The 26,156-nt window shown below is 37.0% G+C and overlaps 1 protein-coding gene across 9 annotated transcripts in view; it reads right to left on the bottom strand.

Moving 5' to 3' along the window:
- RAP1GDS1 (Rap1 GTPase-GDP dissociation stimulator 1) overlaps window positions 1–25,399 on the bottom strand; it is a 153,997-nt gene extending 128,598 nt beyond the window's left edge. For 8 of the 9 annotated variants that reach the window (XM_032332949.1, XM_032332958.1, XM_032332953.1 and 5 more), the window contains exon 1: window positions 25,192–25,399. In XM_032332949.1, coding sequence (XP_032188840.1) covers window positions 25,192–25,195 — 4 coding nt within the window. In that variant the 5' untranslated portion in view covers window positions 25,196–25,399. Of the gene's footprint in view, window positions 1–1,315; window positions 1,435–25,191 lie in introns of those variants that run through there. The other variant, XM_032332957.1, reaches the window with a different exon arrangement.
- Window positions 25,400–26,156: the final 757 nt, after the last annotated feature.

Genomic DNA, 26,156 nt, shown 5'->3' with positions numbered 1-26,156 from the left:
AATCCTAATTGCATGTGGTTTCCCCCAGACTATACACTGTAAAAATTTCTTTACATTAAAAATTCAGATCCCCACATTTATCCAATGTAAATTTTATTTATATCAATTATTTCTATCGACATTTAAATACTAAAAATTAAAACAGACTTTTTTAGATTCATTTTAGTAATTCATTTAACCCTAAGTTATAAAATTTAACAGTAATATTTAAAAATACATATATTTCAGAAACAAAAAACTCATTAAAAATAGTATTGTTCTACCTTTTTACAAGTCTCCATAATGTCTGCCTTTACAGAAAGTAACTGGGTTTTCACATCTGCTTCTGTACTCAAATCTTCTATAATTTGTTGTTTGGGTTAAGCAAATGAAGAAAATTCAGCCTTAAGCAGCCTTAAAACATGTGAGGCTGTTTTTGAAAAACAGCAGGGTATTTTAATAGCCTTTTCAGATAATTGTGGATATTCTTTGACACCACGCCAAAACTGGACAAGTGGTAGTTTTTAAAGGTTGGTTGCCATAAGAAATCTGAAACAATATTAATAAATGCTTCCAACTCACATTCATATCCACTGATCTCCTACACTTTGAATCTTTCATGCATGTAAGATATTTATCATCAAAGCACTGGTCATCAAAAAAATTAGGTCGTGGAGTTACGCATATTTTCCAAATACTGACATATTTCATTATACTATTTCAAAATAAAATATTTGCTAGTATCATCACTAATCTTATTAAAAGACTCTTTGTAAATCCTGGAGAAATATCAAGCTGAAGGCATGCAAGTTTCCCAAAATTCTAATTTTCTCTTACAAACTTCAATTTCATTACCAGCAACAAATACTGTCAGCTATTTTCCTTAAATGATATATTAGCCTCATTTACTTGTGAGAAAATATCTGCCAAATATAAAAAACCAGTCTTGTCTGTTCTTTCAAATAAAAAATGACTTTCCATGAAAAAAAAAAAAAGTACCTTGGTCAGTTCATAAACCACTGCTCAAATGTTTCTCTTCAAAACATGAGACTCTGCAATGCAACAAGTGTTTTATGTGTACCTCCCATTTCATGACAAAGAATATTTTTAAAATGTGTATACAGATATTGAGGGGTTTTTTTTTAATTTTTTTTTTCCTGCTTCATAATGGGCATTCTTAAGCTCATATTTTTTTCTTCTTCATGTTACAATGAAGAATACTACTAGTACAATTCAGTACTACTACTGCTCTGATTCACACATTTTAAAGCATCCTCAGTTTTTTACCCATAATTGCTTTTGTACCATAATTAGGGCAAATGCAGGCAGTACTGACCTCACAGACACCCTAATGGGATACCAAGGACCTCTAGCATTGCTGCTGCAGTTAGAAATTCAGGTATTTTCTTACTTCAAAGTAAGGTATACATTGTAATAGACTTCTGTTCATTTCCAGGTCAAAACAATTCTACAAATATGATGAAATCCCCTATTATAAAATGAAAGATAATTACTTTCCATGCCAATCCAAGAAAAAGTAGACTTAAGATTTTACATAATATAATAATAACATGCTCTAGGGACACCTCATACAACCTGACTGTTCCAGTAAACCTAAACCTATACTTTATTAAAAATCCCAGATTATCATTCATATCCAAGTTTAATATTTACTTTCTTAAGAGGGGCTAAGCAGTTTTAAGAAACTGATTTTTATTCTAAAGAAAAAGTACATTTGTATGTATCTCTTCTGTTAGCTAAAAAGAAGATGTAGGGCATCATATTTCAGATATTCTTGTTCAAACTTACTAAGTTCATATTAAGTTAATTTTCCTGAAATAAAGTATGAATAATGTACAGTATCTAAGTTCATATTATTAAGATTAATAAATGTAATTATCCCAACACCAAGGAAAAAAATAAGACTTATGTTAGTCAACTTACAGCAATCCATCAAAACTATCAGTCAACAAGAAATAAAAGGCAGTTAAGGGGCACCTGGGTGGCTCGGTGGATTAGGCCGCTGCCTTCGGCTCGGGTCATGATCTCGGGGTCCTGGGATTGAGTCCCGCGTCGGGCTGTGTGCTCGGCAAGGAGCCTGCTTCCCCCCCCCCCCCCCCCCCGCCTGCCTCTCCATCTACTTGTGATCTCTCTCTGTCAAATAAATAAATAAAATCTTTAAAAAAAAAAAAAAAGGCAGTTAAGACTCATTTAGTACTACTGATGTTAGCATCTGAGTCTTTTTAAATTCTTTCCTTCCCTTCATCCCATCCCCAAAGCTCCTTACTTAATATCCCCTTCTGATGGGAGTCTCAGTCTGGATTATACGAGTCCAGAGACAATCCTTGTCCATTTTATCTAAGTCTCCTCTGCCTTAATCCCTCAGGATCATTTTCAATCACTGTATCCATTCTTCACAGCACTATTCACAAGTTTTAATTATATTTTTTGTTTAACTGTTAATATACACTCCCCCACTATATTTTATGGGACATCAACTTAACTATAGTCATTGCACAGTGCCCAGTAAATATAAGGACTGAGTTCGTTCTTTGCACAAAGCTGTCTAGTTACCATCCTTTGTATCACACATTTAAGAGCCAGAGTGGGCCAATAGCAAAGGCAAGTTAATTGTGACCTGTTAAGCACCTACTACGTACTCCGTATAATTTAAAATATAGTGTCTTACATTTTAAGATACCAAAAAAAAAAAAAAAAAATTCACTGAAGACAATTTAAGCATTTAAGAATATAAAATATGTAACTAAAAACTACATAGATCATCCCACTTTTAAAAGATTTTTTATGTCAGTAAAAAAGCATTCAGCCTCTCCATGGGAATAATTACATGCCTATTAATGATGTGAGATCTTCTCAGGGAAGTTCATTAAATTCTACATCCAGAGACAACCAAAGCTGTCAAACAGAATTACTATAAATCTATTATGATTTTAAGCATTTTAAATGAATGAACAGGTTAGTACTGAAAGAAACATTAATCAGTTTATAAAATAAAATGCTAGAATGTTTCATATCTTTATTAGAATGCTGATTACATGAATATATAATACATTTTCCAAAGTTCATCAAACTGACCATTTAAAATCTGTGCATTTTAGCTTATAGAACAGAGGGAGTTAGGAGCAGAGGGTATTATTTCTGGAGCAGAGGGTATTATTTCTGGACTCCCTCAAACTATGACAGTACATTTCAGCAGTGAATTCTTACCATTAAGACACTGAAATTGTTCTAATGGAAAATCTTTCAGCTTCTGGTGGCAGGGATGAAGGGGAGGCAGTAAGTCAAGAATGATAATTTTCATGGGAGGTTCTACTACTAAGAAGTATTAATAATCAAAATATATTTTTTCTTAGAAGAATTTCTTTCCTATATGACAGCATTTGACAAGACTAGCTTGTTTTATGAAAGAAAATACAACATTTTCAGAGTTAAGCAAAGTTGACTTTGTCATTAATTCTGCATTGCCTACTTCTAACCACTTCTTCACTCTTTTTTTTTTTTTTAAGATTTTATTTATTTATTTGACAGAGAGAGATCACAAGTAGGCAGAGAGGCAGGCATAGAGAGAGAGAGGAGGAAGCAAGCTCCCCGCTGAGCAGAGAGCCCGATGCGGGACTCGATTCCAGGACCCTGAGATCATGACCTGAGCCGAAGGCAGCGACTTAACCCACTGAGCCACCCAGGCGCCCCCACTTCTTCACTCTTAAAACCACAACCTAACCAAGTCTTCTTAAACTCTATCAAAATTACACTCGCCAAGGTCTTAAATGATATCTTGACAAATCCAATGGATTTTTCTCAATCCTCTTATCCAATATCTTCGTAGCAACAGACTCCTTTCTTTTTTGGTACACTTTCTACTGACTTCAGAACACCAGTCTGAACATTTGTTCTCAGGCTACTGCTTCTTTCTCTACCCCTTCGATGTTAGTGTGACCTCCGTTTTACCTTTTCTGTATTTTTCATTTTGCTAGTTTTATAGTCCTAGGTTCATAAAACTCTTAGCTTATTTCTACTGTTAGATGGGAAATTCTTGTAGAACAGTAACTTCTAAGATATACACACTGCCCTCTATAGTGGAAATTTACCAAATCCTGAAAATCTACCTTACTTTCTGAATTACTTGCATCTTTTATTGTAAATTATGGTACAAACTGCCATGATTAATATTTTTATTAGGATGGGGGATACTAAAAACAATGACATTTCATTATGTTTTTTTCTCATTCTAATTATTTCAGAAATCAGATAAACACTTTCCAAGCAGCCACCATTCATTCTTTTTTTTTTTTTTTTTTAACTAACATATAATGTATTATTTGTTTCAGGAGTACAGGTCTGTGAATCATCAGTCTTATACACTTCACAGTGCTCAGCACAGCCCATCCCCTCCCCAGTGTCCCTCACCCAGCCATCCCATCCCTCTCACCTCCCTCCCCTAAAGCAACACTCAGTTTGTTTCATTCTTAAATGGTATTAAAGTCTATTTTAGTTTAAACCAGAAACACTGTAGTCTAACTTGTCACCTTTGATTACAGGGTCAAGAGTCTGACAGATGATCTTTGCAACTACAGTCTTAAGCCATCATGGATAAAAAGCAAGATATAGTTTGCAGAATTTTATTTCACACAATGTCCAAAACCTTTTCACTTAGAGTTCAAGAACTATTTTACCGTTGTTATAGCTATCAAATATAGCTTTAGCATATAACATGACATAATAAATTAATACATTGGCTTTTTTTTATTAGATAGTGATTTATAGTGAGACCCAGGCTTAATTCTTTGTTCCAGAAATGACCAAAAAAAAAAAAGTGAAGGTGATTTCTTTTCCTCAACAACCCCCATAAATTTAAAATACTATACAAAATAGTGGTCAAGGCCCAAAATACGGTAAGCCAATTTAGAAAACAATGTAGATACATCAACAAAGCTTGAGGGTATTTGTCGAAGAATTTAAAGAAACCCAAGAATTATACTAGAATGATGTTGGAGAAAATGTATAATCCGTCATTACAAATACCCTCTGTGTGAAGAACTGTTGGAGAGGTGTCTGGGTGGCTCAGTTGGTTAAGCAGCCGGTCTCTGAATTTTGGCTCAGGTCATCATCTCAGAGTCGTTGAGATCAGCCCTGAATTAGACTCTGTGCTGGGTATGGAGCTTGCTTAAGAGTCTCTCTCTCTCCCTCTCCCTCTGTGACCCCTGTCCCAGTTCAAGCACATGCACCTACTCTCTCTTAAAAACGAAAAAAACTGTTGGAATGATCTCTATACACAAGAGTTCCAGAAGATGCCACAAAGTAGAAACCATATACTTTCAAATTTCACTTTTATACAGGTAAGCTAATTGAGTTCATATCGAAGGAAAAACTCTTTAAACATAAAAATAAGCACTTGAAATGTATTCGCTCTGCTCCAGTTTCTTATACCTAGCATATGCCTGCAAACCAACTTGAGTCCTTACAGTATCAATATCCTACCACCAGGATTCTTACAGAACATTTTATCAGTTTACTCTATTATCCAGTATTTCCCAGTTTGTCAGTCCCCACTGATCTCTGGGCCCTCATACTCCCTTAGATTAGAACATTGATCTAGGACTTAATTATTTTTTAGCCGTGAATTTCTACTTCTCCAGGATAATACGTAAGTGTCTACCCACAATGCTTTAGCTCTGGCACTTACATCCAAGAGTAAAAGATAATCATCCCTCCAAGCTCTGCCCTACACTCTAGGATATATATACCTAACAGGGAAAGAAAAGCAGACAAGGCGCAGATAATATAAATTGAATAAGATGAAATTCTGCTAAATGTAGGGGAATGTTTAAAGGCTATATAAGACAGATTAAGAGAAGTGTTTGGGCTGTATATTTAGACTTACAAGCAGTCCTGAGCGAGATTCTTCACCAGAACATACTTAAAGTATTTAATTAAGATTGGTGCAAAGGGAGTAGTTCCACTTAGTAACCTAATAAATAACAAGAAAGAGATAATACACACTGAAATTCATAAATTTTTAGGTAACACCAACTTTTCTGGATAATAAAATGCGAAACAGAAAAAATGGTACCTACACAGATAATCAAAAATGTGAAAGGTGAGTTTAACATAAGTATATATTAAGAATCTAAAAAAAAAAAAAGATACTATTTCAACTATTATTTATGAACCCACAAATATTTTCCCAGGATAATGCTACAGAAAGCAAAAGGAAAACTGAGATTCAAGATAAAACAAAGGAGAATTTAGATAAAAATTTAACAGAAAGTTTGACAATACCCTTACTTAAAGCTACAATGCACCATAAATTTGAAAGAAAATTAAAGCAACAGGATGAAGAGACATTAAGTCAACTATCAACTTGTTACTTAGCTCGAAATTCACCATTACTGCCAATCTATAAAAATTAATCTAGGCCCTTTAAATATTTTTTCCTTTGCCAGGTGGCATGATACAAGATTTGTCTATCTGAGGACAATGGATAGCACTGAAGAGGCAGATGCTCTCCTTCTGGCTCAGCTTTCATAATTTTCTGCAGTGTCACAAGTCCACAAGTCATAGCTTTCAACATACATTTTGTCCAGTTCTCAATTCAGGCAGCAGGACTATATCCAAGAGCCCTAGACAACTCAAGTCTGCATCCCATCACCTTCTGACGAAGTTTGTCCTTCCTTGGATATGCTCCCATAACCCTAGATTTCCCTTCAGATTTGCTATCTACCTTTAAAAAGTTACTTTCCTATTATTGCTTAATAATTTCTATATTAAATGTCTCCTGTTTAAATTACTGTGTAATGGAAGATCATTCTCTTTGGATTTCTTGGTATTCCTGCACTATTAGGGCCTTCTGAGCAAGGGAAATTGATAAATTATAATAAAGGTAAGTCTCCCTTTCTGGAGACATTTTAGGATCATAAAAAATTTCCCTCTTCTTTCCAGAGATTTGCTTTTAGCTTATATTTAGGGTAATACTCCTAGAGATACTCCTCCCTTTCCCTAGTGATAATTTGTTTTAATTCCAGAGTAAAGACACGTGTGTGTGTGTGCGTGTATGCAGTTTTTTATATTTACAAATACACACATACAAACTTTAAAGCATAATCAATCCAAATGTTACTATAATACTGATTAACTTTCTATGGTAATGTTCTTAATAAAAAAATTATTATTGCAATTAAATTATTTTAGAAAATCATAATGACCCTATAATTGAAATCCCTTGGTTAATATACAATAAAGTATTTTTTTCCAGTGGAAACGAACTTAAAACCCACTGTCTCCCAAAAGGTAATGGAAAAGATACAGATTCAAACTAATTTTGCCAAATACACTAATATGAGGTTATTATTATAAAATTAACATTAAAATTAATACCAAAGATAGCAACTACATTTTAATTTGGAGAGATGAATATAGATATTCCTTTTTCCTATCAGGGTTTTTGGGGGTTTTTTTAAGATTTTTATTTATTTATTTGACAGACAGAGATAACAAGTAGGCAGAGAGAGGGAAGCAGGCTCCCCGCCAAACAGAGAGCTTCGAGGGGGTATAGCCCAGGGTAGAGCATTTGACTGCAGAAAGCTTCGATCCCAGGACCCCGGGATCATGACCTGAGCGGAAGGCAGAGGCTTTAACCCACTGAGCCACCCAGGTGCCCCTCCCATCAGGTTTTATTAGGCTAGTGTGTTTTGGAAAAAAAAATACACAGATTTTAGTGGTAACTATCCTTATTAAGAGTACTGACTGGGGGCGCCTGGGTGGCTCAGTGGATTAAGCCTCTGCCTTCCGCTCAGGTCATGATCCCAGGGTCCTGGGATCGAGCCCCACATTGGGCTTTCTGCTCTGCAGGGAGCCTGCTTCCTCCTCTCTCTCTGCCTGCCTCTCTGCCTACTTGTGATCTCTGTCAGATAAATAAAGAAAAAATTAAAAAAAAAAAAAGAGTACTGACTGACATTTTTAATTAGCCAAACAGGTAAAATTTACCATAAAGCAACAGTAAACTGTTTAAGCTGTATAAACATGTATATTTCTTTTCTGGCAGCAAATATATCTTTAGGGGAAAATTAAATAAACCACAGGGAAATGTTATTTGCTAGAGGACAAAATTCTCTGTTAAGCTATCTTTCATTGAGATGAAAAGAAAAACTCAGTAAACATTTATTCATCAGGTAGTTCCCACTGTGATGAGTTTAAAGAACAATTTATTTCTTACTGAAACAATGCATCTTTCAGGTTTTATAACTGTTCCAATTATTACAGTTACATAACAAACTACCTTGAACTTAATGGCATAAAGCAAAACCCATTTCACAGATTCTGTGAAACAGGAATTCATAAAGGGCACATTGAGGAGGGTTTTTCTGTTCCACAAGGTTTGGGGCCTCAATGTAAAGTTTCAAAGGATAGGGGTGTATCTCCAAGAGTGACTACATAGCAGGGGCTGGCATCATCTGAATCATCTGATGGTTCTGGTAATTGGCCTCAAAGGACTTGAAGGTTATGAATGCCAACCTGACACCTGAGGCCCCTCCACATGGCATGGTTTCCTCACAGAATGGCAACTACAGGGTCAGACTTTTCCAAAGCTCCAAGCGACTGGCATTCCCACAAACAAGGTGAAAGCAACACTGTGTTTTACTACCAAATCTAGGAAATGACACAGCACTTCTGGTGCATTCTATTGGTTACAAGTGAGTCACAAGCATGTCCATATTCAGCAGTAAGAGAACTCCCCAACTCTCAATGGGGAATGGCAAGTTCTAGAAGAATATATGGGGGGCAAGAGGTATTGTTGTGGCCAGCTTTGGAAAACATAATCTACTATAATTATATTTACTAAACTGATTTGGTTAAAATAATACAACCAACAGCATTAAATCCTTTGAATGTTTTACCACTGAACACAAGGTACAGTTTCTCCCAAAATGACTGTATGCTCAGCTTTGGAAACAGAAATTAAAATTTATATGGTTATTATCTTATTAATATTTATGAAAAAGGATTATTATTACTATCTATATCTTAGTAGATAAGAAAGTTCAATTTGAAAGCTGAAAAACTTACTTAGAAAGGTAGTGCCAGGGGTGCCTGGGTGGCTCAGTGGGTTAAACCCTCTGCCTTCGGCTCAGGTCATGAGCCCAGGGTCCTAAGATCAAGCCCAGCATCTGGCTCTCTGCTCAGCGCAGAGCCTGCTTCCCTTCCTCTCTCTCTCTGCCTGGCTCTCTACCTCCTTGTGATCTCTGTCTGTTAAATAAATAAATAAAATCTTAAAAAAAAAAAAAAAAAAAGGTAGTGCCAAAGGTGAGATAAATCCAGACATGTGTGTCTTCAACACCTAGGTTCTTTCCACTGGACAGGCAGCCCACATATTACCATGTTAAATGAAATTCATGCAGATTTCATGAAAATCAGAGCTGTGCAAAGTGAAGTCTACCTAATTCTTGCTTTAGAGAGATGTAAACCCTTCAAGAATGAATTTATAACCCAACCATGTTACATAGTTGTACTAGCTAACTGCCTATGTATGTGAATGTGTGCAGCAAAATAAAGAAAAAAAAAGGGTTGGTTGGGAAGGGAGGGGAATCACAATGAAATGTAGCAGAGGCAGCCTCCGCCCTTGTATCTCAAGGGTAATAACAATGCTGGGTACATACTCTAGCTTCCATTAAATGTTTAAATAGATAAATAAGTTCTAAGAACTACTTTCTTGATCATTTCAAGTAATGAGCACCTGTATATTCCTGAGAAGCTATACTAGGGCTGAAATGGTACATATGATGTTTTCTCTCATTAAAATTCTTGGGGCTCTTGTTTTTTCTTTCAAGAATCCAAATTACACCCTTATCTGTTTCTATTAGTCATTTCTTTAATGTTATCTTCCAGTTAGAGGTTCTAAACTTTTCAAAAGCAGAAACTGTCACCACTTGCATTACTTGTCACTTTCTGTAATGCATAATATGATAGTCCTATGTTTCTTGTTTCTGATCTGACCAATAATGTTTTATACAAACCATAGAGAACCAGAAATGTGACAGTTTTATTGTTTCTTGGAGCTTCACACCACTCTTGCCAAAAATGCATTCTTTTTTTTTTTTTTTTTAAGATTTTATTTATTTATTTGTCAGAGAGAGAGAGAGAGCACAGGCAGAGTGGCAGGCAGAGTCAGAGGGAGAGGCAGGCTCCCTGCGGGGCAAGGAGCCCGATGTGGGACTCGATCCCAGGACGCTGGGATCATGACCTGAGCCGAAGGCAGCTGCTTAACCAACTGAGCCACCCAGGCGTCCCCCAAAAATGCATTCTTACAACCAAAGCAAATTAAGTTAGTCAGCATTAATCCTACCTTTATTGTAATTGGTTTTGTTTTTGAAGCCAATATATACTTTTAAAAGTAAACTAACATTTCTATTTCTGTAAAACAAATATTTCAATGTAAAAAAATTTTTTTTAAGATTTTATTTATTTGAGAGAGAGAGAGTACAAGTAGGGAGGAGGGGGAAAGAGAGAAGGAGAGGCAGGCTCCCCGCTGAGCAGGGAACCTGATATGGGACTCAATCCCAGGACCCTGGGATCATGACCTGAGTCAAAGGCAGCCCCTTACCCAACTGAGCCACCCAGGCGCCTCTAAGCTTTGTTTGTTTATAATGATCAGCCTCATCTCTTATAATGGAGTTACTTGAGGAATCTTCAAATGGAATATTTTTCAAAAGAACTAAAGGAAATAATTTTTATTTTTTTATCAATTTCTTGTTAAAAACAATCTCAGATGGTGTTAGTTCACAGTTTTGAAAGCATTTTTTTGTTAAAGTTCCATGATTCCTGGTTGTTGTTTTTCTGACTATAAAAACCAACCCCCCACCCATAAGTTAGGAGAACTTACTAGTTATTTGAAATTATTTTATATAATTCTTTTCTACATAATTTATAATTTAACTTGTTTTATATTCTTTAAAATTATAGAATTCTATGTAATTTATTTTATATAATTGGTTTAAATATATAATCCTTGTATGTTAGAAAATGCTTTCTAATATACACAAGAAAATGATGCTTTCTACAAACAATCTAGTAGCCCTATTGCACTTTGATGACTCTTTAAAAATGCCATACCATCATTCTGCCTAGAAAGGCACCATCACACACACACCCCTTCCAAAAAACAGAGGGAAAAATACAATGATCTGGGTTTGGGAGGTGGTCAGTCTTATTAAATAAGTGAGTGTAAAGGTTTGCACATTATAATTTGTATTAGTTCTTTATGAAATTAGTTCCCTATGAAAAGGGGCTCTTTCCCCCCCTTCCATTTTTAATCGAAATCTATTATTTGGTTTTTATTCAATAATAATGATAGTATTTGAAGAATACAGATGAAAAAGGGATTTAAAAGAGCTTAAGTAACTGGCCAAAGGTTATACTACAGAATTAATTTATGAAAGAGGAGAGATTCTATCCTCTACCTCTTCAATTTCATTTTTTTTTTAAGACTTTATTTATTTGACAGACAGAGATCGTAAGTAGGTGGGGGGTGCACATGCCCTGCTGAGCAGGGAGCCCAATGCGGGGCCCAATCCCAGGACCCTGAGATCATGACCTGAGCCGAAGGCAGAGGCTTAACCCACTGAGCCACCCAGATGCCCCTCTCTTCAAGTTCTTATATAATTCTGATCAATTACAGATTTGGTTTAATTATGATTGATGAGAATATTATGTATCACAGATATTGGCTTTGCTCTTGACTACTTACATGACAATTTTTGCAGTAATTAATTTTGAACTAAATTTATTAACTTTGAAAAAGTAATGTAAGTTCCATTTTACCACAATTTTGAACATAATTATAGCTTCTGAATTACTAAAGACTTAACAGAAACCTCAGAGATTGAAATTCAAATATTTGTAAGAGCCATATGCCACATTAACAAAAGCTAAAAATCAGATGATCATCTCAGTAGATGCAGAAAAAGCATTTGTCAAAATTCAACATCCATTCATGATAAAAACTCTCAACAAAGTGGAGTTACAGAGAACATAACCACCTGCATTATTTAACATAATCTGGCCATATAGGGGGAATGCCTGGGTAGCTCAGTTGGTTGAGTGTCTGACTCTGGATCTCAGCTCAGGTCTTGATCTCACAGTTGTGCATTCTAGCTCCGCAATGGGCTCCACCTACTTAAATTAAAAAAAAAAAAAAAAAAAAAAAAAGAGGCCATATATGAAAACCTACAGCTAACATCATACCCCATGGTGAAAAATTGAGAGCTGAGAGCTTTCCCTCTAAAGTTCAGACAAGACAAGTATCAAGTATCAATATACTTGCCACTTTTATTCAACATAGTACTGAGAGTCCTAGCCACAGTAACCAGACAAGAAAAAAAGAAAGAGCATGCATTTTGGTAAGGGAGAAATTAAACTGTCAGTATTCACAGATGATATACTATATGTAAAAAACCTTAAAGACCCCCCAAAATTAATAAATGAATAGAATAAAATAAAAAATGAAATTAAAAAATGAATAGAAATAATAAATGAATAAATAGAAGTAATAAATGAGTAAGTTGCAAAACAGAAAATTAATACCCAGAAACTTGTACGTTTCTATACCTAGTAAGGAAGCTGCAGAAAAAGAAATTTAGAAAACAATTCCATTTACACTTGCACCAAAAACAACAAAACACTTAGGAAGAAACTTAATCAAGGAAGTGAAAGATCTGTACTCTGGAAACTATAAAGCACTGATAGAAGAAACTGAAGATGACATAAACAAATGGAAAGATAATCCATGCTCATGGATTGGAAGAATTAATATTGCTAAAGTATCCATACTACCCAAAGCAATCTACGGATTCAGTGCAACCCCTATTAAACTACCATCAGCATTTTTTATAGAACTAGAAAAAATAATCCTAAAATTAGTATGGAATAGAAGACTCTGAATAGCCAAAATAATCTTCAGAAAGAACAAAGCTGGAGGTATCATAATTCCAGATTTCAAGATACACTACAAAGTTACATGAAAGAAAACAGTGTGGCACTAGCATAAAAATAGATCAATGGAAAAAAATAGAAAGCCCAGAAATAAATCCACAATATGATCAGTTAATATCATATGTTATATATTATTATATATTATATAGTCAATCTATGACAAAAAAGGAAAGAACTTACAATGAGGAAAAAACAGTCTTTTCTAGAAATAGTGCTAGGAAAAATGAAGAGCTACAGGCAAAAGAATGAAACTAGGGCACCTTTCTAACACCATACACAAAAATAAACTCAAAATTGATTAAGGACCTAAATATGAGACCTGAAACCATGAAAGCTCTAGAAGATCATGAGGAATAATGTCTTTGATATTGACCACAGCAACATTTTTCTAGATACCTCACCTAAGGCAAGGGTAACAAAAGCAAAAATAAACAATTGGGACTACATTAAAATAAAAAGCTTTTACACAGTGAAGGAAAAGATCAACAAAACAAAAAGATAACCTACTGAATGGTAAAAAATACTTGTAAATGATATGTAAGGATTTAATATTCAAAATATACAAAGAACTTATACAACTTATACACCAAAAAACAAATAATCCGGGACGCCTGGGTGGCTCAGTTGGTTGGACGACTGCCTTCGGCTCAGGTCATGATCCCGGAGTCCCGGGATCGAGTTCCGCATCAGGCTCCCAGCTCCATGGGGAGTCTGCTTCTCCCTCTGACCTTCTCCTCACTCATGCTCTCTCTCACTGTCTCTCTCTCAAATAAATAAATAAAATCTTTAAAAAAAAAAAAAAAAAAAAAAAAATAATCCAATTAAAAACTGGGCAGAAGAAATACACATTTCTCCAAAGATGGCCAATAGACTCGTGAAAAGATGCTCAACATCACTAACCACTAGGGAAATGCAAATCGAAACCACAATGAAATATCACCTTATCTGTCAAAAAGGTTAAAATAAAAATCTCAAGAAATAATGAGTGTTGGCAAGGATGTGGAGAAAAAACAACCCCTGTGCCGTATTGGCAGGAATATAAATTGGGACAGCCACTATGGGACTACGGTATGGAGGTACCTCAAAAACTTTAAAAATAGAAATACATAAAATCCAATAATTCCACTATTGGGTATTTACCCAATGAACACAAAAATGTTATTTTTGAAAAGATATACACACCCCTATGTTTACTGCAGGATTTACAAGTCAAGATATGGAAGCAACCTAAATGTTCATGGATAGATGAAAGCATAGGGAAGATGTGGTGTGTGTACACACACACACACACACACAAAACCACACACGAGTATCATGCAGCCATAAAAAAGAAAAAGAGGAGATCTTGCCATTTTTGACCACATGGACGGACCAACCTATAGTGAGTGTAAGGGCCTATTTAGCCAGAGCGATGATACCATCCGGTTAAACAGTGATTTTGTTTATGTAGTAAAACTTAAACTGACCCTGCCCCACCTCCCCCCCAGGGGAACTTACTTAAAAGCAAGTCCCGGACTTGCTTTTAAGTAAGCAGTCCCAGGTAACAAAGCCCAAATACAAGGGCATGTCAGGTCAGGTGGAGATAACGGCCCCAGTGCAGGGGTGATTCGGGTCAGGTGGAGACATCCAACCAGTAGAGCGGCATACTGTCTCCCTAGCTACCAAGGAGTGTGGGCCCCACCTTTTGGGCGCCAATTCTGACCAAGGTGATAGGCTAGTTCAAATAGCTACTACAGGGTAAATTGTAATTCAATTGGCCACCTGTGTGTGACCTAGCATGACTGTGCAGCTTTCTCTGTGTTACAATCTCACTGGCCACCTATGTGTGGCCAGGCCCAACCACATGGTCTTTGCTCTATAAAAGTTAGTCTGTAAGGCAGGGAGGGGTTGCCTCTTTGTAAGAGACAGCCCCGATCGGTCAGTTTGATTCTCCTTTTTATTTGCGGCGAAATAAAGCTTGCTTGACCTTCGCTTTTTATCAGTCTCGCTCCTTTTATCATGGACCCATTATTGGGGGACCCAACAGTGAGTCCACTGTATTGTTTTCAATACTGTACAGCACTGTAAATATATGTTCTCTTATGATTTTCTTAATTAACATTTTACTTTTTCTAGCTTATCTTAAAAGAAAACAGTATGCAATATATATAAAATACTGTTATATATAATATATATATAACATACATATAAGAATGTATGTTAATCTACTGTTCTCAGTAAGACTTCAACAGTAGGTTATTAGTAGTCAAGTTTTCAGGAGACTCAAACATTACATGTGGATTTTTTTACTCTGTGGGAGGTACATGCCACTAACTCCCATGTTGCTCAAGGGCCAACCATATCTAGATAAAAATCTAATTTCTGATTTCTTTTAAAAGTCCCCAAATCTTTCCCTAGGCTTTCCCTTCCCTAGGCTCATATTCCTACATGGCAAAATGGTTATAGTTGAGTAGGGAATCCCTCTTTTAGGTTAGGCTCATATCCTCCAGTTTGCCATAGTCCCACCATTTCATGTTGTATCTCCAACTGAGACCCAGTGTTAGTTGCCATTCACCATGCTTTCATTGCTGTTCTTACTACAGTAGAGAAATATTTTCTCACTTTTGTCTTTTACCAAAAGTCAGAAAATGAAAGACATTTTCAAAAAAAAAAAAAAAGGGAGAAAGCCTATATCTTTATGGAAATAAAAAAATATTTTTTGACTTAATATGTTGGGGGGGGATGCACCTGTGTCAAAAGATTACCATTTAACCCTCCTTAATCATATAATTTCTTCATTTGAGTTTGGGAGCTCTGCTACATATGTTGGGAAGTTATTAAAAAATATATCTAAGGAGAGAAATGATCAGATTCACCTTTTTTTTAAAAAAAATTTATTTATTTTTATTTGACACACAGAGATCACAAGTAGGCAGAGAAGCAGGCAGAGGGAGAGAAGGGGGAGGAAGCAGGCTCCCTGCCGAGCAGAGAGTCCCATGCGGGGCTCGATCCCAGGACCCTGAGATCATGACCTGAGCCAAAGGCAGAGGCTTTAACCCACTGAGCCACCCAGGCGCCCCTCTGATTCACCTTTTAAACAGAGTACTCAAGCAGCATGTAAAAACTGGTTAAGAGGGGAAATGCTGGGGGAAAGAACATCTGTTACAGAAGAGTGAAATAGTCTCAAGAAGGGGTGATAAGACCCTGAACTGGCAGGTAGACAGTGGACTGATTCAAAGAATCGTTAGAACTTACAGAATCTCATGGCTATTAGAAAGAGAAAGACTAGATTTCAGGAATGACTGACTGGATGGGTGGTGATACCATTCACTGAGCTAGGGAATTCACAAGCTTTAAAAGTAGGGGTAAAGGTGAGGTAGTATAGCAATTAATCTATAGTAGAAATAGGCAAACTACAGTCCATCTCTTGTTTTTGTATGGCCCAAGAGTTAAAAGTTTTACATTTGTAAATCGTTGAATAAATCAAGAGAAATATATTTCATGATGTGAAAATTACATGAAATTCAAACTTCAGTGTCCGTTAACAAAGTTTTACTGAAACACAACTCACTCCTTTATTTATTGTTTATATCTGTATTCACATTATGATGGCAGAGTTGAGTAGGTAGACAGAAACCATATATACATCATGTATCAGTTTACACTCTGTTTGAAGTACTACAAATTACAGTGGCACAGATGTGCCTGTCCATTGTTTTGAACGCCAAGTATATTGTCATATCACAACACTTCATCTTGATCATTAAGTCAAAACAGGAACCATATACTTCAAATGTCATGCTTTTAAGGCATTATAAGTGGTGAATGGATTATTTTGTTATTGCATATAGTATCATGCAATGATACTATACCTATACTGGAAAAATACTACACCTATATTACCAGACTAAGCATTCATCATATTCACAATTCATAAAAAAGTAATTATCAGAGAAATTAGAAAATATAAAACACAGTTGCTCATCACAGCTGAATTTCTTTACAAAAATAAAAATGAAAATGAATCTACAAAGTAAGTTTCTAAGTGGCTCACTTATTAACCAAGCAAGGAAAGCTGTTTACTCATGGTAAGCTGAACTGCGTTCTGAATACAACAATCAAAGAAACATTTGGCAGGGGGAAGAACACGACTGTTTGAGAATAGCCTTTCTATCATGATAGCTACTTGAAGAGGTAAGGACACAGAGAGCATTATCAATATTCAACTAAAAAACAAGGTACATGATTCTGAAAGATTTTCATTGGTTTTTGATGAGTTGACAAACATTAGTGATACTGCTTAATGTTATTTTTGGAACACTGATGTCGAGCATGATGCAACTAAAGAATTAGCCTCTATGAAGAGTCTGCATAGAACAATAGGCAAGTTTATTTTCAGAGCTGAGAACATAAATTAATTCAGTACAACCTGAAGTGGAATCTGCTAAGATGTGCTGTAACTGATGGTGATAAAAATGTGATGAATGGAAAAAGGCTTAGCTGAACAAACTTACAAAGTTTGTGAAATGTAAGGTATTTGAAGCCTATGGTTCTTCATTATATTATTCATCAGCAGGCATTTTATTAAGAAAATGTCTTAAACTATCATGTATTATTGAACCAGTAGTATCAATTTCATTCACTCTCACAGACATAAGCATCATCAGCTCTATGTACTTGGTAAGTAGAAGCTGAATACCCTGACTTGCCTCATCACGTAACAGTTTAATGGCTTAGTAAACACAATACAGTTTTATTGTGATTTTCTAGCTCAAAGGTGAGATGAAATTTCTGGGAGAAAAAAATAAAAAAGATATACCTTAACCACTATTACCAAACAATGAATGCCTTTGGAAATTAGATTTGCTGCACATTTGATATTTCCTAAAATCTGACCTGAAAATCAAGGCAATATAGTGCTTATATGAGAAATTTCAACTATGCTGTCACTTTGACAACACTGTTGGAAACACAAGTAACCATCAATCCGTTATATACACTTCTTGTGCAGTCAAATGTTAAAAGAAGATCTCAATGCATACACAAATTTGCAACAGATATATTTTGCAAGCTCAAGCTATGGTTACAGCAGTGTTTTTCAGACCTCATTTCAAATGCAAAAGAAACTTCTATACATCAAAAATACACTTTACCAAGCAACTGAGGAGCTTCTACCTTTCTGTCAGAAGCAGTTAACCTGCAATGTAGTAGCATGCTAAATAGCAAGTATCAAAAGAATAAGAATCTAAAAGAATTCTATAAATTCCTTTCATAGAAATGAATATGCTCATTAATAAAATCATATGCTCATGACTGATAACAGTATTTGGCAGTATCTATCTGTGTAAAAACATGTTTCAAAGACAAAATCCATTAAATCACATTACAGATCTGTATTAACAAATAACATCTGGATCAATTCTGATGATACGGTAACTCTGAATACCAATTAAGTGAAATGCTATCTGAAAAACAGAATTATAATATTTTCATTAGTAGATCTATATTGCAATAACTTGTGTTCACTTGATATCGTACTTTGAATTCAGTCAACAACAAAATATTTGTGGATATTTGTTTCCTTTCATCATATATTTCTCTCTTTGTATGTAATATCTTTGATTTTGCCTATTGGCCTGCAAAGCCTAAAATATTTAGCATCTGGCCCTTTATGTAAAAAGCCTACAAACCTATGCTCTATAGCGATGCTATTGAAAGTGCAACATCATCTGCCAATGTCTTGACAAAGCAAATTCTCAGCCCACCCAACACCTACAGAATCAAAATTTCTGAGGGTGGGGCCCAGTAATTTTTTCTTTTTAAAAAACGCTACATGATTCTTAAGTAAGCTAGAGTCTGAGAATCACTGCTCTCAACAGGATTTTAGAGACTTAGTTCTCTTCCCCTGCATAAATTATCTGATTCTGTGAATCAGTAAAATGGGGACAGTGTCATCTACTTCACAGAATTGTTGAAAAGATTAAATTAAAGCATTAACATAATTGACATCAATAATTCTTATTAAATGATAATAGTAATTATTAATTCATTGGTGTAGTAAAACCCTCTTGTACCAGCCCATGAGACATGATTATTAAATTTTTAGGAATTTTATGAAGCAATTATTAAAACAGCCATTACTAACCCTAATAAGCCTAAATAAGTTATGTTAAAAAAAGGTATTAATACTCAAAACTCATAACTACTTAATTATTTTACTACATTTCACTATTATCTGTATCTATATGATGGATCTACTATATAATGGTTTACTGCAGCTCATCTTTTCCTAACTATACATTCACAGGATATCAACAACCTCCACAAATCAGGGCTTTTTTGGAGAAGGGCTTTTGGTTAAACATTAACCATCACACTTCTAGTTAATCATTATTAAAAATTGCATGATGAATTTCATTTTGAACTGAATGAGTCTGAATTAACTATGCATGTAGAAATATTTAATAATCACCTAGATAAAAAGATAGCCCATACATGTATATGTGCCTACATATTTATTTTTTAAATATTTTATTTATTTATTTATTTGACAGAGATCCACAAGTAGGCAGAGAAGCAGGCAGAGAGAGAGGAGGAAGCAGGCTCCCTGATGAGCAGAGAGCCTGATGTGGGGCTGGATCCCAGGACCCCGGGATCATGACCTGAGCTGAAGGCAGAGGCTGTAACCCACTGAGCCACCCAGGCACCCCTGTGCCTACATTTATTATAGTCCATACATGTATTATATAAAGTGCCTACGTATAGCCCAAACATTATATATAGTGCCTACATATTATATATAACATATGTAATAACCTATATTGTTAAAAGTATGCCTACATATACTATAAGTATAGTATATGTATGCCTATACTGACTACATATATAGTATATACAAGCATACATATTTAATAATATATATAAACACATATAGTATATGTAGGGACTAATAGCATATATATAGTAGTTGAAGTCATAAATATGGACAAAATTAAGCAAAAATAGCCTTTAGAGCAGAGGACAGATACAGAGCTCATACGGAAAAAATTCATTTTCTGTACAAAAAGTTGGTTAGAAGGACTTTGGAGTTTGTAAGCTACAGCTCAATTTAACACTTCCATTTATCACTATCCTAATTCTCACTTTTAACTTCCAGCAACAAAAGTTTCTCAGCAGCAGGCAGAGAAAGAGGGGGAAGCAGGTTCCCTGCTGAGCAGAGAGCTCAATGTGGGCTCAATCCCAAGACTCCGAGATCATGACCTGAGCCAAAGCCAGATGCTTAACCCACTGAGCCACCAAGGCACTCCTAAAAATTTGGGTAATTCTTATGGCCACTGCTCGTGCCACCAATAACACCAGAATTGCCCAAATTCAGGTGACCTGGAATCTCTGAAGAGGAAAGCCACACTATTTTCCCCAAAGGCACCCAGAAACTTCCACTGTGAAAGTTAAAACCCAACAGTTCTCAAAATGAATTCGCGCTATCCTAACTTCCCATATAGTAGTACTAGAGACTTCAAAATATGACTCTACCAAAGATAGTGAATTTAACCCTTTTCCCATCTGAAAAAAAAATAGGTATATGGGACAAAGATATAATGCCAACATAAGGAAAATTGCTGAACTAGGCAATCTGTCATTTATGCTCTTCTAAAATAATAAATTTGATTGATTACCACTTTACCAAAAAAAATGTATCACTCTAATTCACAAAAAAAACAAGTAAAAGTATTATTTTCTAAATTTATCTGTGAAACCATTCCTGAACTTAAAAATAAAAGAGGGGGGAAAATTTCTCTATAAAGCTAATATATATTTATAGAGAAAAAAAAAAAACTCCAGGAATTAAGAGTATAGTAAGAGGCATAAATATAACTAGAGAAATCCCACATTCACAAAATCTAATAGTAAATAAAAAGTAATAAAACCATTCATCAGTAAAGAGTATATTTTAGGTAAAATGCCATGTAAAATTATAAAACCATTTCTAAGCTCACTCTGCACGACAGATTTTGCAAGCATAAAAAGTATACTATACTAAGACATAATGACATAAAAAACGGAATGTCAAAGAAATGTGAAGCACTATGGTGAAATTACAAATTATTCTCAGGCAAGAAAATAGCATGTGTCATTCCATGTAAAGTGCAATGTTTTAAAAATGTTTAAAGAAACCTATGCTTACTTAACATATCTTCAAATAGGTCAAGGGATAAAGCATGAATACATAGTGAATTTCTAGTTCCACTTACTTGTTACTCAGCCTCTACAACTGACCTCCATATCTACTATATCTTTTAAAGTTGCTTTTTAGAAAATATCCTGGGTAATATCCTAATCAAACCCTATCAACACAGGTCCTTTTCTCAGTCCTTACCACTCTGTCCCAAAGCAATGGACATTATTGACCATTTAGTCTTTAATGAAATTAGCCACAGGCCAATTCTAGTCTTTCACTCCTACCTACTTCTCTTTCACTGTCATTCAGTCTCATTCCATTTCTTCCCCAACAATGGGTCATTCCTCAAGATTCTTAACCTTGGACAAATTTTCTTCTCTCTGTTGCCTCTCAGCCTCCAACCTAACTTGAAATATCATCTCAGGATATTTATGGATAACTTCCTATTCAAATCCTCTCTTAAAAGTTAAAATAACTATTTGTTAATTTTTTTTTTTTTACCTAGTTTTTACCTAAATATTTTCTTACCTAGTTTCAGCCAGTCAACAAATATTTACTGCATGGCTACTATGTGCCAGACACTAATGTTAAAAATGTATTCAAAACCTAATGAGAGTCCTTGTCATCAATGAGCAGAGAATCTAAATGTCCAACTCTTCAGGTCCAAAATTGACTGTTCATGTTTCCTCTTCCAATGGATTAAATATATATTAATAGTTCTGCATTTTCTTTATTGCCCAGGCGATACTGTATTTCTTTCTCAACTCTATATTCAATTGGTTGGCTAGTGAATCCTGTTCTTCATTTGCAAAATTCTATTTCCACTTCTATAGCCTAGTTCTGGCTGGTAAATATTTTCATCCAAACTACAACAAACACCTTCTGAAGTGTTCTCTATTTTTTCATCTAACCCATCCTTCAATCAATTAACAGATTAATTTTCTAAACCACAGATGTGATCCATCACTTAACTGCATAAAAATGTTTCATAGTCCCTCAAAAGACAAGTCAAAGTCCAAAAAACCTCAACTTAGCATTTAAAGTCCTCCATTATCTGGTCTTTACCTACAAATACTTTTTTTTCTCTGACACCCACTCTTACCTTACCTTTTGCTCCAGCCAAACATGGCTATTTAATCATCCTTGAGTGGTGTCTATCTCTATGTCTTCATTTGTGCAATACCTCTCCTGCTAACCCCATCCTAACAGTCTCCATTCATTTCTACCTTTCAAAAGCTTAACCAACCTTTCGTTCAAATAACATCCCTCTTCTAAAACCTCTCCGTGCCCTGAATCTATAATATATGTAAAGGTCTTTTATATCACTTATACTTTATTTCTATTACAGCTATCTGTGTATGTATCATATTGTTCCTATTAAGGTTATATGCAACTTGAAGTATGAATGTCTTATCTCTGTCCTCCTACAATTCATTGTACATGGGTGATATTCAATAAATATTAAGTACATAGTGAATTTACGATAAAATATGTATTACAGCCATGGCTCATAAGACAATACAGAAAGTTTTCTTCACTTTCTTACAGAGAGAAATCACTGCCATGAGAATAATTTTTTTAATCACCTTATTTATTTCTTAGAAAGACTTTAAAAAGTGATTTCTTTCCCACCATCAGTCAGGATACCTCTTATGTATGTATCAATTGTTATAACTTCCTTGGCTCCAAATATGAAACTGCTTCACAAGGTTTCAATTTTATGTTATTGCATATACCTAGTAATCAAACACTAAACCTCCTTACCATGGAAGACAGCAGTGCAGAAGGAAATGGTTTGCCTAGAGGCTACCCCAAAACCCATACCTCTAAGACAACCCAACTTTCTTTTTTTTTTTTTTTTTTTTTTTTTTTTTTAGTAAGAAGAGGACTTGTAGTATAATTATACTTCTGTTCCCAATTCCTCCAAACCTCCATAATTATCTACCAACCTGAATGTTCAGAGCCAATACTTTCAGGTTCATAATTGAAAATAATAGATAGGTTTTAAGTTCAACAGTGAACTCACCAAAGATTTATTGAATATCTACCATGTGGAAAGCACTATGGGGTACACAAAAATTAGTTAAGACATAATTCACATCTTCGGGAACTCATTACTAAATGCACAACACACACACATAAACAACTCTATTATAAGGCAGATTATGTAAGTGCTAAAAAGCTTCCAACAAGGTACAGAGTGTTATGAGGAGACTGATTTAATCAGAGTATCTGAGAAGCTTCATATGAGAGATGGTTTCTATCTGAACATTCTTTGAAATCAAGCAATAACATTCAAGATTCTGAAGATCAGTTATTTTTAAATAAATAATTTTAAGTATTTTCATTCTTAAGTATTGCAAAAGAACTGAATTTTTTCTACTGAAAAGATTCTGACTCAACATGTAAGTTAAAATTTTATTTAAATGGATTTTTTAGCTCACCTTGAAATATGGGTAAATGTATTTTACAGGCCAAACTTGTGGCAGGTAATTAAGGAGAAAAAATTTGTATGTTCAGGGAAAATTCACAATGTGTTCAATAACCTGAATTAAATTTAAAATTCTACTATTTAAAATTCTACTCCTAGAGAAAAGCTAGGTCCGTATGGGTCACCCAATTTTACATTAAAAGGGGGGGGGGTAACTGAACTGAAAATAAAATTCAGGGCCATAGATTCATTTTTCATTCATACCACCTCCTCCTCCAACACTAGCCTCTTCCCATTATATGGCCAAACGTCTGAAACAGAGCTTGGAGGATGTGCTTTTCCAGTAAGCTCCATCGACACCATTTCTAGATTTAGATACTTCCTTGAAGATTCTAAGTTGCCGTGACTGAACTCTAGACGTGTTGAGCACTGTATTGACAGATGAAAGAACCACACAGTCATTTTAGGCTTAAAATAACTTGCACGGAAGGGGTGGGAAAAGTCCGAGTTGACAGATGCCAAAGGAGCAAATTTTAAAAAGAGGAAATTATAACAGGAGTGGAAGCAAACTAGGAACATGTCGAAGTATAGCATTCCAAATCGCTACTATTAAAAAAAAAAAAAGAAATCGTCTTTTAATCACAGAACTCATCAGACGTTTTTGTAATTACTGAACTTAAAACTTCAGCAATATGTTATGAAAAAATTTTTAAGATAAATTAATTATATGTAGGTTTAGAAAATATATTCGGTTTTAAGTATCTCACCCAAAACAATTTCTTGAGATTAACCATGCATACAAAGCAACTAAAATCAGATTATGTAGATTAAGGCAGGGAAAGCTGGGAAAGAATAACTAACACGTAAGTTCGGTAACACGTTCCAGGGTGCGTTTCCTCCTACAGCAGACACGCGAAGGAACCGAAAAAACGGGTTGAGCACAGCAGTATTGCACACTGTAGTCGCCCAACACCAATTCAACAGCTAGCGGTTCTATCCCTCCCTCCTCACGTTCCTCGTGGCCTCTGACAAGTCATCCTCTCAACCTATGAGGCTGTCCGTTCTCCCCCATCAAAAATAATCTCCGTGCAGGTTGTACAATCGCCCTGACAAACTACTTGCTCTCACTTCCCCGCCTCGGGATGAACAGTCCTCAAGATGGGGAAAGGTCGCCCTGACAGGGAAGTTACGCGAAGTGGTCTCTCTCGCGGTGGGACCGAGCCTCTACACCAGCAGACGCCGGGGAAAGGAAGCGGGTGGCCTCCGGGGAAACGGGGATGGGGCAGAGGATGCTAGCCCGCGAGGCAGGCTCCGTCCGCGGTGCCGGGGCACCGGCTCGGGCAGGAAGAATGGAGGAGGGGAGGCGCGGCAGCGAGGTGCCCGAGAGCCGGGCGGCGGTCCGCCCCGCGGCCCGACCCCACCCCGCGCTCGGGACCCTCCCAGCCCGGGGACCGGCGTGCGTTCCGCGTGCGCCGACTCTCCCCGGACGAAGAGCCACTGTATTACACGCGTGGGTTGGAGAAATCCGGCAACTTTGCGCGAGAAATGCTTCCCACCCTGCAACACGCCGAGAAAGAGAAAAATGTCAGGCGATGACGGGGGAGGAAGGATGACTTACCCATGTTTCTCCCAGAGGGTGAGGAGCCAGCAGGGCGAGGCGAAGGTCTCTGGTGCGGGCGGCGCGGCGCTGTGTCCTCCCTCTACCTCAGTCTCTCCCGCAGCCAGGGAGGGACCCGCGGGGGGCGGCCGCCGGGGAGGAGCAGCTGCTGCTGCTGCTGCTGCTGCAGGCGGCGCGGCCGCGGCGGGGACGAGCGGCGGGGGGCGGGGCGGGGCGGGGCGGGGCGGGCGCAGCCTGCGGCGGGCGCGGCTCCGAGCGGGCGGGCGGCGGGGACGCCGAGCCGGCCTGAGGAGCGCCTGCCTAGACTCGCGGCCCGGGAGGGCCCCGCCCTCTCCACAGAGCATGCTCAGTGCCATTACCCCGTCCCCCCTCCCCCGCCCCCGAGGCCAGTGAATCTGAGCGTGCGGGTGGGCGTGTTTGCCGACCAGCTGCAGCTGCCGCGGAGCGGCTTGATGGCGACTGCCTGAGGTGCGGTGGATGGGCCAGGGAGGATACAGCGCGGCTATACTGAGTCCCGAATGCTACTGGCTGGCTTGCCCCGGCTTGCTCCCCGACCCGCCAACCCATACCCGGAAAACGGGCCCGTGTTCATTACGGGACAACCCTCCTGTACAGGCGGGAATTTCCCGGAGGAGACGCTTGGGTGGGGGAAGCAGGGCGGACATCCTGAAACGGAGCTGGAATGGACGTATAGACGACGAAGCCAGTGCCTCTGGCAGATAGGTTCCTGGGGACGCCCGCTTTCCAAGCAGTCTATGGGGCCGCTGGGCGGAGAGCAGGAGGGTGGTCGCTGGGCAGGCTATTAACCTCAGCGGGCCCAGCAGTGGGATAGTGGGGTTGTCTTGGCTGTGACTAGTTTAAAAACAGGCCTGAGCGGTCGAGAAGAGCGATCGCCCCAGGGTTTCCTCAGGGAGTGTGTTCTTAGAGAAGCGCGGCCTTCCATTCCCCGGAGAAGCCTGAAAGGC

This window comes from Mustela erminea, chromosome 2 (genome assembly GCF_009829155.1).
Source record: "Mustela erminea isolate mMusErm1 chromosome 2, mMusErm1.Pri, whole genome shotgun sequence".
Lineage (NCBI taxonomy): Eukaryota > Metazoa > Chordata > Mammalia > Carnivora > Mustelidae > Mustela > Mustela erminea.
This window is presented reverse-complemented; position numbering and strand designations above follow the sequence as displayed.